Here is a 20,360-nt window from a genome sequence, read left to right as displayed (position 1 = left end):
ACATTGCACTGAGGGGCACCCACACTGGAGAGAGCACGACACATTATCCGCGCTACACCCAGATCACTGACGTCTAGCTCTCTTAAGATCTCCTTTGAGGTGTCATAGTGTAGCGGAAGGGCACCAAGTTCCAACAGAACGAACAGACGGAACAAACTTGAAGCACTTGAAAACAAGTGAAAGAGATGCACGGCACAGGAGACACGGAGTGGTGCAGTTCCACCCCAAGAGAGCACTGGCCCGGAACCCTGACGCCCCTTTCGGTATTTCTTTATATTGCTTCAACACGTTACAACTCGGGCGGCACTCTTCTGCACCTTCTACGCGGTAGGATGCCAGAGAGTGAGCCCTTGTGTTGTGTCATATTTAAATACCCTTTGCCCTAAAAGCAGTTTTTATGTAAAGCAACTAGTCAAAAAGCATCTAGTCTCCGCAAAAGCTAGCGCCCTTGGGGGTAGTCCGTACAACAGCGCCACATCAACACTTTTCTGTAAATCACGGAATTTTTGTACAGCAAGCCACGTTAGCACTTTTTCATAAATTGCGGGCGTCCGTACAGTGCCACATCAACATGTCAACGTGAATTGCGAAGAGCTCGTACTGCTGCCTGGTACGCCATTACTTTGCTACACAAGTTGAGTGTGTGTTGGTGCTTCATGTTAATGGCCTTAGGCCCCATTGGACAGGGTACCATAAGTTGAGAAGACTTTTTAATCATTGGGGCACTTGGCGGAAAAATGTAAATCGATAAGACTTCTTCTTCTTCTTCTTCTTCTGCTTTTGCTAGGGTTTATGTCCGTCGATCGGGATCTGCAGGTTGGCTAGGGTTAGGCTCCGGGAGCCCTAACCTAGTCGGTCTTCAGTGGCTTGACACGTCAGCAGTTTGTGACACATAGAAGGCTGTTTGTGAGTGTCCCGTGTTGCCATGGGAAGTCGCCTAGGAGGATGACATCCCCATCCCTAGAGAACTCCCATATGTCCTCAATTAAAATCATGTACGGAGGCTGTCCCTTGGGCGATGCATAGAGAGATGTGCTCGAGGGGAAATAGCATATTGCAATACAAAATGGCCTCCCTTTACTTGCTCTTAACCTGACCACCCACATATATCTAGCATGCTCATCTCTATGAACAATACGAATGAGAGTGGGAAACTCTTGCTTGAATAAAATTGCCACACCTTTTGACCCACATCCTCTATGCTCTGATCTCACCTCCTCTTAGAGAGAGAGAGAGAGAGAGAGAGAGAGAGAGAGAGAGAGAGAGAGAGAGAGAGAGAGAGAGAGAGAGAGAGAGAGAGAGAGAGAGAGAGAGAGAGAGAGAGAGAGAGAGAGAGAGAGAGAGAGAGAGAGAGATGAAATGAAATGAAATGTTATATTAACGTCTTCAAAAGGCCAAAATGACCTATGAGACCAAAAAGTTACAATTGGTGAATCTAATACCATGTCTGAGTACGGAAATTACCAGGTTACAAAGTTACCAGGTTACAAAGAACTAACACTAAAACACTAAGGCACTAAGGAGAAAGGGAATAAGGGGGGGGGGGGGGGGGGGGGGGGGGGGGTTTGTGGGTTTAGATTAAATCTCTCATCGGTCGCTGTCGGATCTCATTGACTTCCTCCATGGTCAGAACTCTGGTTGGGCGTCTTGCATGTCGAGCTAGAGTGATCTGTATCTTCTGTTGCAACCTTCGTCGGTAGTGGGAGACCCCCCGAGGTCGTGGACGTCTAGATCTGCCAAGTTCAGTAGCTCTGTCAAGCAGTGTACCTCTAGTATGAGTAGGCTGTAATGACTGCTCCGTTTGCTCTCCTCTGTCTGGTGTAAAGAACTCTGTGATTCGTCTCTAAGATTGTCTTTCCCCTGATGTCCTCAGCAAGCTCTCCCTAAGTCTGCGCAGCTCTAGCAGGAACAATCTGAGACACTTCTGATCCTTGTATCTCATGACTCTAGAAAAAGGTCCGAACCCCAAGCAGTGGAAGCGTCCGCGTATCTCATAGTATACCGGGCAGTGGCATGTGTAGTGGAGTTCTGTCTTTGGCTCTAAGTTACATAGGTGACATATCCTGGCTCCTGTCGGCACCCCTCGGAATCGGCCAGTCTCGATTTGGAGCTGATGTGAGGATGTGCGTATCTGTCCAATAACGCATCTTATTCCATGAGATAAGTGTGTATCCATGTATGGTGGCCTAGTCACAAATCCGTCCTCCGTGAGTTGGAGAAGATGCTTTCTGTAGAAGGCCATCTTCGTGCCCAACTCCTGTGTCGGTTGTATCCATGTGCTCCTGGTATTTAGTTGAATCAGATCCTGACGTATGAGCCTGGTGATCTCTGTCCGTGTGAGAGACAAGGAGGGTGCATCCAAGGAGTATTGAAGCGGAGGTAATCTATCCATATTGAGACCATGCGACTGGAACCATGATGCCATCTGTCCATACCAACATGCTGTATCGCCTTGTAGAGCTAGTTGTCGAGATGACTCCAGGGCAAGCCGAGCGTATCTGTCTCTGGGGAGATCCCATAAACCGTGCATAAAGGACACCGATTTGTCAGTGCCTCCACCACGAGGGGGGGGGGGGGGGCAGCTAGCTCGGCTCGGATAATCTCATGTGGTATTGAGGCCTTAGCCCGGATCATCCGAGCGATCATAGAGACCAGAGGCCTCTCCATACATCTCCATCCATCTGTATTACCAGATCTCCCATGGTGGTCTACTGAGGGTCCCCATACCTGAACTCCATTGAGCATAGCTGGAGTCACTACAGTTTCAAAGAGCCATAGCTTTGTTCACGGTTCCTGAAACTGAACCTGCGAACACATCCTCTCCAGTCCTCCCAAAGCTGCATATGCTCTCGTCAGTCTAGTCTCTGATGCTCTCCTTAGTGAAAACACCGGTCCATTGAATACTACCCCAAGATAGGTATATGCATCTGTGTACTCCATAGTCTCCTGGCCATACATAAATGTGGGTGCCGACCTCCTGACCCACTGTGGTGTGGTGTTGAACACCATAACCTTGGTTTTTCCCAGATTGACCGACAATCCACTGTCACGAGCAAATGTATGCAGAGCACTCAACATCCAAATGACGCTGCATCCCCTCTGGGGAGTCTGAAATCAGCACAATATCATCAGCATATAGTAACAGTGGAATCCATGTCCTTGCTAGCTGAGCCCCCTTGTCTCCCTGCCGCTCTACATAGTCTGAAAACTCATCCACATACATCCCAAAAAGAGTCGGGGATAGTGGGCATCCCTGCTTTACTCCGATAGTGGAGTGGACCATGTCAGACATTCCCTCAGTGGTGCGTACCCGTCCCATCACTGTCCTATATAGAGCCAGAATACCCCATATCAGCTCTGTAGGCACATCCATGTCCTGTAGTCTGTGTATAAGTCTGGCTCTCGGCACTGTGTCAAAAGCTTTGCGGAAATCCACAAAGCTACAATAGATTCTCTTGCCATGGTGTCTACCCTCCTCAATAGTAGCTCTGAGTGTCAGAATCTGGTCAAGAGTGGAGAAACCTCTCCTGAAACCTGCTTGCCCTGGTGCTCTTATTCCCTCTCGCTCTGCCCATCTACTCAGCTCCTGCTCAAGGACGGATCCATACAACCTAGCTAATGTGTGGCCAACCATGATGGTGCGATAATTCGCGGGAATCATGGATCTCCTGACTTGAAAATAGGCACAATCGTAGACATACTCTAGGTCTCCGGGAAGCCTTCATACATGGCTCGATTAAACATCATAGCCAGGAGCTCTGCAAGCATATCCCTGGCATGGATGAAGTGCTCTGCTACCAGACCATCATGATCATGCGCTCTCCTTGTTTTCATCCTGTCAATGGCTTTCCTTACCCTCTCCGCAGTAAAGAAAGAACATGTCTCTAGGCATGTCTCTAGTGGGTCGGGCAGAGGTGGTTGCCCTGATGCTGTGTAGAGAGATGTGGCATATTCCCCCCATGTCTTAGTGGAGGTGACCGCGGGTAGTGGTGAATGCTCGTGGAATAGCCTCCTTGCTTCGCCTGAGTCTTGACTTATAAATAGTTGATATAGATCCCGCTCTAGCTGAGATAGATAGGCCCCTTTCTTTTGTCGCACTAGGCGACGAAAGATAATCCGTGACTGTCGATGTGTGGTAATACTCGTGAGCACTTCCCTCTGTAGTTTGATCCTCGTCTCTTTGCACTCCTCATCATACCAACTGTTCTGGGGCATGTTCCCAGATCGTCTCTGTGTGGGCTTGCTGTGGGGGTATGCCTTTGATGCTGCATCATGGAGCGTCTCTGTCAAAATTTGAGTGAGTTCATCTAGTGGCCGTCCCGGCTCCTGGGTGCATAGCTGCCTGTATATCTCATCCATATACACAGAATCCGTCTCCCTCATGAAGGTATACCGAGTGTGTATGGGGACCCCACCTAATGGAGCTGTGCTGAACTGAAAGGTCAGGGTGAAAGACACGATAGCATGATCAACTGCTATTCCAACTGGCCTAGTGCCCACCATGAAATCCTGAAAGAATGGGATGAGACCTGGCTGGGCCATAACATAATCCACTGTGCTCGCACCATGTCGGTGTGGAAAGCAAGTAAAACCTCCAGCTGTCGAAAATCTTTGTAGGCCATTCACAATGGCCAATCTGTGTGCGGTTCCCATATCTATCAAGTATCTACCATAGAGAAATGAAATGAAATGAAATGAAATGTTATATTAACGTCTTCAAAAGGCCAAAATGACCTATGAGACCAAAAAGTTACAATGTGGTGGATCTGATACAAAGTCAGAGGAACAAAATGACAAAATGACAAAACAAATATACTATGGAATCCTGGATTGCTAGGTGTGAACGAGGGAGAGCAGCTAGCTGGGGTAGGTAAATCACAAGAGATCCAGCATCGGTCGCTGGCGGATCTCATCAATCTCCTCCATGGTCAGTAGTCTGACCCGGCGTGCATGTCGGGCCAAAGTGATTCGAAGCCTTTGATGCAACCTTGGTCGATACTGTGTAGTCCTCCGCAGTCGTGGGCGTTTGGATCCCCCCAGCTCGGTCGCCCGGTCGATCAATGTGCCTCTAGTGTGAGGCGACGGGCTCTGCTGTGGTAGTGGCTCCTCCGGGTGTCCAGTGTCTGCGCTAAAGAAGTCTGTGATGTGTCTCTGAGACTAGCTAGCCTCTCCTCTCATCAAGCTCTCTCTCTGTCGGTGCAGCTCGAGTAGAAACCCAAGCATCTCTGATCCTCGTACTGCATGACTTTGGAGAGTGGTCCAATGCCTTCTCTGAACAAGCAGTGGAAGCAGCCTCGTATCTCGTAGTAGACGGGGCAGTGGCATGTGTAGTGCAACTCTGTCTCTGGCTCCACCACACAGGGGGCATGTCCTGGCCTCTGCTGGTACTCCATTGTATCTCCGAGTCTCGATCCGCAGCTGGTGTGAAGATGTGCGTATCTGGCCAATAACACATCGTATCCCATGATACAAGTGAGTGTCCATGTATCTGGGCCTCGCCACAAAACGGTCCTCTGTAAGCTGGAGAAGATGCTCTGTAGAAAGCCATCTTCGTGCCCAGCTCCTGCGCTGGTTGTATACATGTCTTCCCGTTGTCTAGCTGAGCCAGGTCTTGTCGGATGAGCTTGGTGATCTCGGACTATGTAAGAGTCAGAGAGGGTGCCTCTAATGAGTACTGGAAGGGGGGCAATCTGTCTATGCTGAACCCATGCGCCTGAAACCATGATGTCATTTCACCATACCGGCATGTTGTATCTCCCTGCATGGCTAATTGTCGAGAGGACTCAAGTGCAAGGCGGGCATATCTGTCTCTGGGAAGCTCCCACATGCGGTGTATGAAGGAGACAGATCTGGTAAGCGCCTCGACTACTAGTGGGGGGGCAGCAAGCTCTGCTCGGATAATGGCATGTGGTACTGAAGCCTTGGCTCTAATGAGCCGTGAGATCATAGAGACCAAAGGCTTCTCCATGTCCCCCCACCCATCAGTGCGACCTGTCCTCCCGTGATGATCCAATGAAGGCCCCCATATCTCAGCTCCATAGAGCAATGCAGACGCCACTAGCGTGTCAAATAGCCAGAGCTTCGTCCGAGGCTCTTGAAACTGAACCTGTGAACACATCCTCTCCAATCTGCCCAATGCTGCATGGGCTCTGGTCAATCTAGTCTCTGCTGCTCTCCTCAGTGAAAATGCTGGTCCACTTAAAACCACTCCAAGGTAAGTGTAAGCATCTGTGTACTCCACTGTCTCCTGGCCATATGTGAATGCGGGCGCTGACCTCCTGATCCACTGTGGGGTGGTATTAAATACCATGACCTTGGTTTTACCAAGGTTAACAGACAAACCACTTATGTGGGCAAATCTATGTAGAGCATCCAAGTGACGTTGCATCCCCTCTGGAGAGTCGGAGATCAACACAATATCATCAGCATAGAGCAATAGTGGAATCCATGTCCTTGCTAGCTGTGCACTTCTATCACCATCTCTCTCAATGTAGTCAGCAACCTCATCCACATACATACCAAATAGAGTAGGAGAGAGCGGGCAGCCTTGCTTCACACCAATAGTGGAGTGAACCGGTGCGGACAAGCCCTCTGGGGTGCGTACATGCCCCACTACTGACTTGTACAATGCCATGATCCCCCAAATGAGCTCTGTGGGTACTCCTATTTCCTGTAATCTGCGCATCAATCTAGCTCTTGGTACTGTGTCAAATGGTTTGCGGAAGTCCACAAAGCTACAATAGATCCGTCTCCCATGTGATCTACCCTCCTCAATGATGGCTCTGAGTGTCAAGATATGGTCAAGAGTAGAAAAGCCTCTCCCTGAAACCTGCCTGCCCAGCTGCACGTATCCCTTCCCTCTCTGCCCATCTACTCAGCTGTTGCTCAAGAATGGATGCGTACAATCGTGCCAATGTGTGTCCAATCATGATAGTGCGATAATTCCGAGGCTCCATAGGGTCTCCTGACTTGAAGATGGGTACAATCGTAGAAAGGCTCCAAGTATCAGGTAAGCCCTCACACATGGCACGATTAAACATAACTGCTAGTAGATCTCTGGCATGTATGAAATGCTCAGCCACTAAGCCATCATGATCATATGCTCTCCCAGTCCTCATCCTGTCAATGGCCTTCCTCACTATCTCAGCGGTGAAAAAAGCACGTGTGTGGGCATGGATCGGGGGGGTCGGGGAGGGGCGGTTGTCCAGAAACTGTGTACAAAGATGATGCGTACTGGCCCCAAGTCTCTGTAGAGGTAATGGCAGGTGGGGGGGATCGCTCATGAAAGAGCCGCCACGCCTCACGTGAGTCTTGACTCAAGAATAGTTGGTAGAGATCCTGCTCTAGTCGAGCCAAAAATGCCCTTTTCTTCCGCCGCACTATGCGTCGGAAGTCAATCTGTGACTGCCTGTGAGTGATGTCTCCCAAAAGCACCTCCCTCTGAAGTCTAGCTCTAGTCTCGCGGCATTCCGCATCATACCAGCTGTTCTGGGGCATGCTCCCAGAACGGCGTCTTTGCTCAGGCTAAGTGTGTGGATATGCCTCTGCTGCTACATCATGTAAAGTCTGTGTCAGTATAGTAGTAAGCTCCTCTGGAGGTCGTCCTGGCTCCTCAGTGCACAAGCGTCTGTATATCCCATCCATGTATACAGAGTCCGTCTCCTGCGTGAAGGTGTAGCGGGTAGGGGCAGCTGCCCGTGGGCTGTGTGCTACATTGAACTGGAAAGAGATGGTCAACGACACAAGAGCATGATCCACTGCCACCCCAACAGGTCTGGGCCCAACAGTGAGATCCTGGATACTAGAGATGAGGCTTGGCTGTGCCATTACATAGTCCACTGTGCTGGCTCCGTGTTTGTGTGGAAAGCATGTGAAACCTCCCGCAGCAGGAAATCTCTGTAGGCCATTCAAGATGGCCAATCCATGTGCAATCCCCATGTCTATCAAGTGCCGTCCATATTCAATATATTCCCCATCCTGCGATCGTCTAGATAGGCCTGTCTCCACCACATCCAACTCTCTCAGCATCTCCTCTGAGGTATCATAAAACACTGTTTGATGATGGGCAGTCCTAGCATTGAAGTCCCCTAGAATGATAATGTCACCATCTCTTGAGAACTCTCATATGTCATCATCCAAGATAGAAAAGGGAGATTGTCCTTTAGGTGGTGCATATACTGACGTACCCGAGGGAAAGTAGCAAATAGCAATGTAAAGATATCTGCCCGTCTCTGCTCTCAATCTCACCCACATGTACCTAGCTTGCTCATCCCTGCAAGCTATGTGTATCAATGGCTGCAGCTCCTCCTTGAATAATACCGCCACTCCTCCCGAGCCCCGCCCTCTGTGCTCCGATCGTGTCTCCTGTCTACAGGCTATCTCCCATCTGTATCCACTAATGTGAGGCATAGACTGCCCAGGGGCTTGATGCGTCTCAGAGTAGAAGATGATGTCTCCCCCGGAAAAACTCTCCTCAAAAGCACCTACATCAAGACGCATAGATCCATTACAATTCCAGGTAGCAATTTTGAGTGCAGTCCCATAGGCCTCACACCGTCATGTGGAGCGTTGCTCCAATATCACCACTCTTCCATCTCGGTAAAAGGCAATCTTTCCTTTTTCCCTTGCTGCTCTAATCTTTGGCATTACCTCCTGCATATGAGTGATCTGTGAGAGGGTAAGGTCATCCCCGAGAAAGATACCCGTTTTTTTAAGAGTTGGTCTTTTCTTCAGAAAGTCTTTCTTTGCTTCCATGGAGGGAAAACGGAGGATGAGTGCCCTTTCTTTCGAGGTTTCCCCATTGCTCCCATTTTTCTTGTTGCCCACTCTCCAAGCTCTTGAGTGCATCGGCTAATGAACCCCCACCAAAGCCACGAGTTCTTTTACCTCTTCGTCTACATTATCTTTGTCTTTAAGACCGCGAATTCTCACATGTAGAGAGCGCACCCGTCGTCTTTGCTCCTCTGCTAGGGTCAAGTTGATAATGGCGGGTGTCAACGTTGTTTCCTTTCTTTTCCCTTTCCTGGCCACCTCAATCCATATATGGGCTTCATCTGCCTTTTGCTGAGTCTTTGTAATAACGTCCACCCACCAAAGTTACTTGGAACGGAAACGGGGGGGGGGGGCTCCGGAACGATACCGGAACGTACAGGCGGGGACCGGAACGGGAACGTCGGAACGGTCCACCAAAAAACGCTGAAATTAGCCTCAAAACAGCCTATAAGTTGGGAAACAACTATAAGCCAAGCTTCTAACACCTACTTGGACAATTAGAATCATGTTCAAGGATGTTTTAAGTTTCAACATGTCGCTTGTGCGCGACGCGCGTTAGTGGTTGCGGATGTAAATTCAATTTACCGGGGTTGTAGAGTCTAGACACCTCATAACATACTAACCGCATCACAAATAACATTATCTAGGAAGTGCAAAGATTGAAGAGCTCAATAGACAGAAAGACGGAGTAAAAACTTAAAAGACTACCACCGAACCAGCCACCTTACCGTGTGAGCCGACCCAAGAATGAAGAGATTATGAACCAAGTGAAAGACCTCTTGAAAAAGGGTCTTATCCAGCCGAGTACTTCACCTTACTGCTCTCCGGTGTTGTTGATTTTGAAGAAGACGGATCTTGAAGAATGTGCATTGACTATAGAGCTCTCAACAAAATCACCATCAAGAAGAGTTCTCAACAAAATCACCATCAAGAACAGATTTCCGATTCCTAGGATCGATGATATTCTAGACCGACTACATGGATCCTCTTGTTTCTGCAGGATGGATTTGAAGAGCAGATATCATCAGATCCGAATCGCGCCGGGAGATGTCTACAAGACAGCTTTTCGGACCACGTTTGGTTTTTTTGAGGTTCTGGTGATGCCTTTTGGGCTTTCCAATGCACCAGCGACCTTTAACCGAATGATGGACAGGATTTTCAGAGAGTACAGATCTTTTCTGAGCACTTTCTTTGATGACATTATCGTCTTCTCAAAGGATGAGGTAGAACATAGAGAACATCTGCTACAGGTCTCTCAGGCATTGCAGGATCACAAGTTGGTGATCAATGCAAGGAAGAGTGAATTTTTCCTACCAGAGATACACTTTTTTAGACACATCATCTCAGCGGCAATAGTGCAGATGGACTCGGCCAAGATAGAGACTATCCGTGATTGGTCCGATTTGAAGAATGTCCATGAAGTTAGAAGCTTCTTGGGCTTATGTTCTTACTACCGGCGGTTCATTAGAAAGTTTGCAGAGGTTGCTTCCCCTTTGCATATCTTGACACAGAAAGGAGTCCCTTTCTCGTGGGGACCCACATAGGTGACTGCCTTTCAGACATTGAAGGAGAAATTGACTAGAGGACCAGTTTTGACTTTGCCGGATTTGCAGAAGTCATTTGAAGTATATTGTGATGCTTGTGGTCGTAGTCTGGGTGCGGTATTAATGCAAGAAGGCCATGCCATTGCCTGCCGGTTGTTTTCAAGGCCGGACTTAACAGCACAGATTTATGAGAAAGAGCTTTTGGCGGTTATCCATGCTCTTACTCAGTGACGACATTACCTACTCGGAACTGAGGGAATGCCTGCCGCCTTGGCAGCTACTAAGGTTGTCGTGCGAGTGTCTACAGGACAGTCCCAATCGCTGAGCCTATCCTGGACAAAAGTGGTAGGTACTCCCTCCGTAAACCAGGAAAGCAGACGGAGATGGGGATGTATGCCTCCTCTACCAGAACATCTGAAGCAGGGGTCAAAACCATGTCTCCACTGTCGAAAGTGGGCTCGAGCTGCTCGGATGGTCGATGGACTCATGGCGATGACTTGGACGCCATCTTGGGGGTCTCGAACTCGATCTGGTAGTAGCCTCGTCCGAGGATCTGAACATCCAAGATCTTGCCCACCTCTGCGAGAAGGCGGGCCTGGAGAAGATCACGCAGCTCTCCTCTGCTCGGTCTGGTATTGAGAGTCTTGCAGATGACAGAAGTCGCCTGCAGGCGCTCTACCTCTGCGGCTAGGCTCGCTTGCTTTGTCGGTGATAGAGCAAGTCGAATGGTAGGCTCAGCGCGGTCGGGCAAGGGGCTTCAGTGGAGTCCTTCTTTGGCGGAGCTTGAGCCTCCATCTGTGTCTACTGCTGTGGCGGAGAAAGAGTGGGTAAAGTAATTTTTCTGCAAAGGGACCCCGGCAAGCACTGTCGAAGAGCCAGCCCTCCCGCTTAAGTGCATGAGTGGAATTGGGTGATTACTTTCAATTGGGAAAAATTCGTCTCTAGTTTCTCAATGTGATAATTGAAGCAGCATATTTTCCCTCTATTGTGTTTTTGGCCTGCTGAGTGGGATCATTTTCTAGAGGGGATTGCAACTTAAACTAAAAATCAGCAATGTAGAAGTAGCAGTGATGCAAATAAGTATAACAATTTCACTAACTTAAAGAACTGATTTGCTGCGAAAGAAAGAGAGAAAAAAGTCATCATCTTCTTCCTATTATAGCTCAGGGCGCACTTCACCAATATCCTGGCAAGATGGCGATCCCCGACTTCCCATGCCATTGAGATCAAAATTGTGCTTTCTGTAGACCTGGGGAACGAGTCTCACCCAGTTCGGGTGCTCACGCTAGGTGACACCTTTGAAAGTTGGTGATGCGAATGAGGTATCCCTGAGGACTTGCCATCGGGAGTCTCTGGACCAAAAAGTGAGTGAGTGGTCATTTTGTGATAGTGCCCTTTACTGTCTCTCATTAACACTTTGGAGGGAAAGCATTCTATGTGACCTGAATGACTGCTCTTGAATACTCATCGTAGCTCTTCTTCTCCTGAATGATGTGTGTTCATTACAGTTCTACTTGTGCCAAAGAAACTGGCTTTGCTTGGGGCGAGATTTATCTCAATTCAAAAGACCAAGGAACTGTATTACATACTTAGGCAGTTCCCATATCATGATTGGGACGTGATGTTAATGCGTGCTTATGGAGTGGGAAGACTTTTTAAGGCCTGTTGGAGTTGAGCGTTTTCTATTTTACACACAGCTTTCTCTCATGATATGGTGCAAGTCTTGATATATTTCATTGAAATTCCTTTCCCTTCCAATTGCAGGTTGAGCTGTCAAAATTGAAGGAGGAATCGGTATGGACAGAAAAGCAAGTAATGTGTATGCTGAAGGATATCTACTTTCCATACATACAGGTTGTTGCTCCTAATTTAACTTCTGTATTTGGAGATCTGTTTGTTTCTGAGAGGGTCGACCGCAGACTTGTCTGACGTTTTTTCTTGAGCAGTGTGATGCGGCAGATCCTTCCCAAGGTGGAACATTAATGCCTGTTGAGTTCCAGGTATGGTGCTCTTACTAATTTTTCAAGAACGTGCAAAACTCTAGAAGAAAAGAACGAGTTCTTAAGATGCTAGAGAAAACTTCTTCTAGAAATGAAGAAAGCTCTCTTCAATGCAATGCCACAAATTGTGCAATGCAAAGTGTGATTGAAACTACAGGAAATTACCAAGCTGCAAGTTACCTTGGATATTGGAGGTTTGTGGACCCGAAAGGCTAACTTTAGCGGCCTTTTTGTGGTTATCTAACGTTCTCAATGTATCATAACTATTGCTTTCTTTAGGATGGCAACCCTCAGTTCATGGGTCCTCATGCTTCAAATCACAATCTAGTGTTCATCTCATCTCTGACTGTACTTTCGTGCAAAGGATTTAATGTCCGTCATGAAATGCTGTAGGTCAACGGAATGAGCCTAACAGAAGTTGATGGAGGAGAAGTTGCTTTGACAAACATGTCCTCATGCAATGGCTCACCTTTTGAAATAGACATCAAAATGAAGAGAATAAGTCAACATTCAGGTGATCAACTACAGAAAACTACGTTTCTTCAAATCTGCTGGTTACATTTTTGGTCTAAATCATGGGTTATTAGAGTGTACCAGTGTTAACTTTCAGCACTATGCTGATGGATTCAAATGTGTCCATACACTCAGAGATGTCATATGCCTTGGGTATTTCAGGCAGCCTAAGAAGCAGAAAATTCTCAGACAGAATGTTGTGTCAAAGGTTTTCTTCTTACATTTTAGGTGCTATTAGCCTTCCAAAAACAAGTTCTTAAACAACGCAGGAGGGTCTGCAGAAGGCCATGTCACAACTGACTAAGCAATAGCAACATAGGCCCTAGGTGCCATTGCAGAAATTTTCAGAGCCTCAAGAATTGAATGTCGCTATAAGCTGAAGGTTGTGTTTTGTCTTGAACCATTTCCCCGTTTCCGTGTCTGTTCTGGTTCCAGTTCCTGTTTCCACTCCCCTCGCTCCTTATGGTTACTGGAAACTCACAGAAACTCGAAATTTCTGCCGTTTCTGTTTCTGTTCTTGTTCTTGTTTCCCTGTTTCCCATAATTATGATCTATGCAGCTCTTTTGTTGTGGGATTTTGTAGAGCTGGAAAAAGCTGAGAGCACTATGATATATTTTGACCTCAGCTTATTGTCGTGCAGGAGATGACTGAATAATTTGACTCCCCTGGCCAGACTTGGTTTTTCATGAAACAGATTCTTCTTAGTTTGCTGTTTGTTGATCTTTGGGACAACCAGGATCCTAAGTAGCACCATCTGCTTAAAGAGAAAGATATTGATAACAAAAAAGAAACCATGTCAGGAGAGCAAACCCAAAATGCATAACAAAGATAAACAGATTGCTACAGAGGCTTGTACCACAATAATGAAATAAAAACAAATTTGGGATAGAGGTTCTTTCAGGATTGTCAAAATATGAAGTTACTTCTTACCTTTACTCCTAGCGGATCTCCAAATATTCAAAGGAGCATCATTGTTTGAGTCAAAGACGTTTGAAATGGATACCAGATGTTTGAAATGACATCATTGTTTGATTCAAAAATGTTTGAAATGGATACCAGATGTTTGAAATAACAGGAGTTTGAAATTGGATTTCAAACTTGATCAAACTTAGTTTGAAAACGTTCAGGAGTTTCTACTTTTTTTGTAGCATCTCGCTCATGGCGTTTGTTGCTTGGTGGCATTATACTTTGCGTGGATGATTGATAGAGTTTTCTTTCACAATTTTCATCGATTCGTGAATCATGGCATTGTAATGCTTGATGTTATAATTTCATGAGAATGCTTTTTCTTGCAATGCTCTATAAATTATCAACATGCAATGGTTATTTTGGATTTGAAAGGTACAAAATGTCTGTATAAATGCTAAACAAGTAGGGTCAAATTTAAATGGGCTCAAGGGTCTCGTTTCTTATTTTCAAACTCATCTGTGTTAACGTGTGAGTAGAGTTTAAAAAGAATGAGGAGCATCCTATTCTGAAGAGCAAGGAAATTGTTTTTGAGATGTAAAACTATCACCTTCTGAGTGCATGACTGTCAGGGAGGAGTGGGACAAGGGAGTAGCTAGAGAGAGGAGAGAAAGTGGTCATCGAGCCAAAACCAATTGCTCATTAGAAGCCAAGAACTTGCATGAATGCTGAATATAATGGTGAATGTAACTGGGCTATAGTGTTGGTAGTTCCTACAGCCACAGTGGAGTGTCATGGGTTTATTGTAGTGTCTAGACGGCTTGATTAGGTGGACTTGCCTAGACTATTTGACTAGGTAGACTTCCCCATGGCTGATGTGGCTACTTATGGAGAAGCACTTTGGGAGGTGGACGAGTTACAGCAGACCACCAACGTGGCCTAGGCCTCCTACCTGGTCTATCATTAGCCACACAGCCTACAGGGTCTACCTCATCCAATCTCTAGTAGTGAGAGAAATTATATCAATAGGATAGATAGCATCAGGGGACGTCAGGACTCATCATTCATCATAGTGTCTATCATTGAATCTGAGTCTAGAGTCACACAATACCCTTCATTATCTAGCCTCAGACTGTAGAGATAAAAATGACACAAGGGACAACCTGCTGAAAATCACAGGTACACAAGGGTTCTTCACGGATAGAAACGCTGCAGGGACAGATCAGCCCCCTCTTGAAGCAAAAACATTGGTCCAAGGGTCCTCTTTGTGACAAAAATGCAGCCACAAGTCACCCTCCTGCTGTCTGAAAAACATAGCCTAAATCAGCCCCTGTTCGTGCTTCGGATTCACTAGGTGTTGCCAAGCCTAGGCTCTACTACTATGTCAAAGTGCAGCGGAAGGCGTGGTGGCAAGGGAATAGGGGTCCCTGGGGTGGGGGGGGGGGGGGGGGGGGGGGGGGGGGTAGGTAGAGAGAGAAATGAATCAAACGTACTATTAACGTCTTCAAAAAGGCCAAAATGACCTATGAGACCAAAAAGTTACAACCATAATGAGGCTAATAAAAGTATCTAGAATAAAAATAAAACTAGGGTAAATAAAATCCATCAAAGATGCTATATGTGCATCATCGATCACAATGTCGGCAATAGGTGAGACAATATACTAGGAGCGATGTGTACAAAATACAAAATCATAGTGAACAGACGAGTAGGCCTCGCCCGCTCTCTAGCCATATATCCTGGATCCTCTGCTGTAGACGGCTCCTGTGTAGTGATCTTTATCTAATTCTGGGCCGTCTAAAGCTTCTCAACTGCGCGACTCTGTCAATCCGAATGCCCTATGAGCACTAGTGCTGTTTGTAATCTCTGGTGTGTCTATCAAAGGGCTAAAGAACTGTATCATTTACCTCTGTACTGAAGTCTGAACCTCAATCCTCTGGTGTGCTCTCCTTGAGTAATCTCTCATTGAGACGTTGTATCTCTAGCAAATAAAGATCAAGGCATCGAGGACCTGGGTAGTCCATCACTGTACATAATGGCCCCAAACCCTCTCTGAAGAGACAATGGAAACCAGAGTTACCGGGGAACGCCCCCTAGCCCCTGTTCCGGCGTTCCGGGGGGCAGTTCCCTTCCCGAACGTTCCGAGACGTCCCGGAACGTTTGACGTTCTGGGTGGCCAGTGCAAACCGGAACGGCTGTTCAATAACGTTCCGGAACGCCCCCGGAACGTTCCGGAATGCCCCTGGAACGGCCAACGGCTACAAACAAATTTGGCAAAAATTGAAAAAATTGAAGTAAATGTTTGGGCTTTGTTTTGAAGTGTGCAAGGCCTCAAGGACTCATAAAATGCACCCCCCTCCCCCTTTCTCTCCACAAGCTAATCCTCAAGGCTCAAGCTCTCTCCCTCTCACACTCTCAAGATCTCTCCCTCTCAAGACTCACTCTCTCAAGGCTCAAGGCTTCACGCCTTCAAGCTCTCTTCCTCTCCCTCCCACTCTCTCAAATCTCTCCCTCTTCCTCTCACTCTCTCGAGTCTCTCCCTCTCTCTCTCTCTCTCTCTCTCTCTCACATCATCATCTAGTCATAGCAAGGTTGAATGGTCTTCAAAACGAGTTTTTTGTGAGTATTAGAGTCAAAGCACTCTAGTAGTCCTTGTATTTAAACACAAGGAGCTAAAAATGCACTATTTGGGTGTTTTTTATACCTCCCGTTCTGCGCCGTTCCCGTTCCGGACCCCTAGCCATTCCCCCGTTCCGCAGGGATCCCATCGCCGTTCTCGTTCCGCGTTCCGGGTAACCATGATGGAAACGCCCTCTCTGTCATGTGACTAAGATAAAATGCTGCAATCATTTCATCTTTTCAACACGTACTCAAACAATACACACATGAGAGAGCACATGTAACATATTCACTTTAGGAATTCCTTTTCAAATGTACATCTTTACATAGTCATTCAGGAGAATTCTCTTAGCCTGTCAGTATCCTTGGAATCTCAAAAGAAATCAGTGACTTTATTCTCATCAAGGTAACCTGTGACAAAGAAGTGGAGTAGCTCCCCTCTTGTGCAACCCGCAGCGCACAAGATTCAACCTGCTGATTTTTTGGTAACTTTTGGAATAGTCGGTGCTAAACCAAAAGCCTCAAGGTAAAGCTCTAATATATGAGGAGTATCTGCTAAGTCCTCCTCCTCCATCCACTTGGCATCAAGAGCCGGATAATTACTGAACTTGACCAAGTATCTACTTGTTAGCTTAAATTTCACTTTCCTTTCTTTGTGAGCCAGGGCCTGTTCTCAAATGAGTATCTGTTTCGTCACTTCCACTTCTGGTTGTTGGTAAGGCTCCCTGTTTACTCCCAATTTACCTTTGAAAGGTCTCAATAGACTCACATGAAATGCATCGTGAATCTTCCAAGTATCTAGTAACTTCAATTTGAAGGATACATCATTTATCTTTTCTTGTACTTGGAAGGGTCAATAGTATCTCATACTTAGCTTCGGAAAAAGCCTCTCCTTATCCTTTTGCTTCGTAAACGTGCTTTCTTAAACTTGAGGTGCACCCAATCATTTTCCTTCAACTACAAGTCACGTCGATGCTTGTCTGCTGCCTTTTTATGCGGTTTGTGAGACTTCTCCAAAGCATCCCTTTCCTTGGGAAAAACAATGTCTAGATCCTATGTATATTTATCCTTGGTGCTTAGAATCGGTGGAACCTTATTGACACCCTCGACAATCTCAAATGGTGCCTTCCTTGTAGACACATAATTGTGTTGTTGTAAGCAAACTCCATCAGAAGCAAAAACTTTTTCACTAAGTCTTCTGATCAGAGATATATGACTTCAATAAGTCTAAAACCGATCTGTCTGTGGATGAAACGAGTATGAGAATTAAAGCCGTGTGCCTATATTTTTCCATATTGCTCTTCAAAACAAACTTGTAAATCTGGGATCTCTATTTGACACGATAGATTCATGCATACCATGTAATCTGAAAATCTGTGAGACAAATAGATTGGCTTTCACTATCTTCTTTACCGGAATAAAGTGAGTCAGTTCTGCTAAATCGGTCGATGACTATCCAAAAGCCATCATGCCCACTCTGAGTCCTTAGAAGATCAAAGATAAAGTCCATTGCTAAACTCTCCCAAGGTCGATTAGGAATAGGCAAAGGCTGTAATAGACTTGGTGCCTTCTGTTGTCAAACTTGACCTTGTGACACACCAAACAAGTGTGTACAAACTCATCCACATCCTTTCTAAGCATAGGCCAATAGAAATACTTTTCCACACCCTTCAAGGTACTCTCAATGTCTCTATGCCCAAAAAAAAGGTGGATTATGGCACTCTGTTAAGAACTTGTTTCTCAACCCCATGTGTGACACACAGCATGGCCTTTTGCATTAAATTAATAAATAGCCTTCTCTTAGAGCATAGCCTGCAACTAGTCACAGATGTTTGCAAAATCTAGATCAAAGCGTAGTAATCAATCATATCTTCAAAATTTTGATGATGTATCGTCGAAATAGTCGATACTTGTGGTTTTTCAAGACAGTGCGTTTGCCACGAATTCTTCTTTCCCGTAACTTGAACAATTTGGAAGTGGAATTTATTTGAAAGTTGTTTTTGGGATTTCCCACATATTTCTGGGACCAGAAATATGTGAGACTTTGATGATCTATAAACACTTTAAAATCTGTTCCGAGCAGGAAATGTCTCCATTGAGTCAGAGCATGTATTACTGTTAATAGCTTCTCGTAGATCTGTGCAACACGCTTTGGTGTAGAAAACATTCTACTCTCATAAGCTACAACATGGCCTTGTTGCATTAAGACCGTGGGGCAGATTGCGTTTACACGCATCACAGTAAACCTCAAATTGTTTCTGCAAATCGTGTAAAATCAATACAGGACCCATTGTCAACTTTTCTTTAAGAAATTTCTGATGGTGCCCAAGCAAAGGGAACTCCTTTCTGAGTCAAAATGTGTAGGGGAGAAGCAATCTCCACAAACTTTTTAGCAAACCATCTGTAGTACGAACATTGGCCGAAAAAGCTTCAAACTTCATGTACATTTTTCAAATTTGGCCAATCCTTGATGGTTTCATTTTTGGTCGGGTTCATCTCTACACCTTGAAGCATCTCTATAACCAGAAAATGTGTCAAATTTAATTGACTGTCCATCTTCCTTAAACTCTAAGACTTTCTTGCTTTTGTCTTTCAGAAAGTCATACTGGTTGGCTTTATAAAAATTCTTCTTCTTTGCGGAAAAGATGGTGTCATCATAGTCCGAACTGTCTGTAGCCCTAAGTGCCGCGGAAAAAAAAAGGGATCGGCTTTCTCGTAGAAGAGAAATCGGCCGTGCTCTGATACCACTGTAACAGACTTGGACACTCCAAGTTGAGAATCTACCGCGGCAGTACAAATAAACACTTCAAAATAGTTCACAGTTTACAATTGATGCGACACTGGCCCGGCGGAGTTCCGTGCCTAGAGATATTGTCCCCAAGGTCTGGCGCCCCCTTTCGGTATTCCTTTTTGTATAAATCTGTGTTCAAAGTACAAGAGTGCAGGCAGACGCTCACACTTAGACTCTGCGTCCAGATGCTCTGAGTTATGAGAACCTACCTGCATATTTAAAGAGTACAAGGGATCCCAAAAGCAGAGCCCCAAAAGCTGAAAATCAAAAGCTTTCTAAAAATAAAGTAGGTTCAAGCTTTTAATCTCTCAAGCCATACTTGACAATAAAGCAAGCCTTAAAAAATTAAAGCTTTCTCTCTCTCTATCTCTTGCGTAGCCAAAAAGCAAGTAAGGCCGCCGTAAAAACTCCACGCAAAAAGCTGCCACCACCCATATGGAATTCCGTGTTCTGTGCCGCTTTTTGCAGGCTGTCCGTACACAGCAGGGCCACGTCTTTTGCATTCACCACATGTAGATGTAGAGTAGAGCCATAGGTGTTGTACTAAGTTGAAGCAATATAAAGAAATTCGGAAAGAGGCGCTGGGTTTTGAAGCCGGTGCTCTCTTAGGGTGAAACTCAGCACTCTGTGTCTCGTGTGCCCTGTTTCTCTTTCGGTTCAATTGTTTTGAAGCGTCTAAAGTGTGTTCAGCCAACTCTTTTTCGTTGGCACGCGGTGCCCTCTTGTTACAACTCACCAAAAAGGGTGATACTAATGATTGATAATATGGATTTTGTGCATCTGGACATCTGTTAGAGAACAATGAGATTTAGATATGATGGATAAATGCTTCAAGGAACTCACAATCCACGCATGAGGTCTTGCTAAGGGCAAGCATGAAAATGTGATTCTAGTGCATCAATAGTTATATCTCGATCAAACAAAAACACATTTCCAATAGTACATCAATCGATCAGTTCTTAAGAAATTCTTAACGATACTACTAAATAGTAAAAATAATGGTCAACTTTTTTATGTACATATCATAAAGTCACTCAGCAGAGTGCTGTCAGATTGCCGGCCCCAAAATCTCAGAGAGAAATTGGTCTACTCTATTCCCTTCTAGGTAATGTGTGACAAAGGAGTGGAGGGACTCCCCTCTTGTGTAACACACACCCCACCAGATTCAACCTGCTGATTCAATGTGCACTTTTAGAGTAGTCACAACTGCACCA

The 20,360-nt window shown here is 45.9% G+C and overlaps 1 protein-coding gene across 2 annotated transcripts in view; it reads left to right on the top strand.

Moving 5' to 3' along the window:
• LOC147453822 (structural maintenance of chromosomes flexible hinge domain-containing protein GMI1-like) overlaps window positions 1-20,360 on the top strand; it is a 232,778-nt gene that overhangs the window by 29,284 nt on the left and 183,134 nt on the right. For both annotated transcript variants that reach the window (XM_086515908.1, XM_086515909.1), the window contains 3 exons: window positions 12,081-12,170; window positions 12,263-12,316; window positions 12,710-12,830. In XM_086515908.1, the coding sequence (XP_086372034.1) occupies window positions 12,081-12,170; window positions 12,263-12,316; window positions 12,710-12,830 (265 nt within the window). The remainder of the gene's footprint in view (window positions 1-12,080; window positions 12,171-12,262; window positions 12,317-12,709; window positions 12,831-20,360) is intronic.

The sequence above is a fragment of the Adiantum capillus-veneris genome, chromosome 7, assembly GCF_014529385.1.
Source record: "Adiantum capillus-veneris isolate H3 chromosome 7, ASM1452938v2, whole genome shotgun sequence".
NCBI classification, from domain to species: Eukaryota; Viridiplantae; Streptophyta; class Polypodiopsida; order Polypodiales; family Pteridaceae; genus Adiantum; species Adiantum capillus-veneris.
The sequence above is the reverse complement of the archived record's forward strand: the minus strand, read 5'-3'. Positions and strand labels throughout refer to the sequence as shown.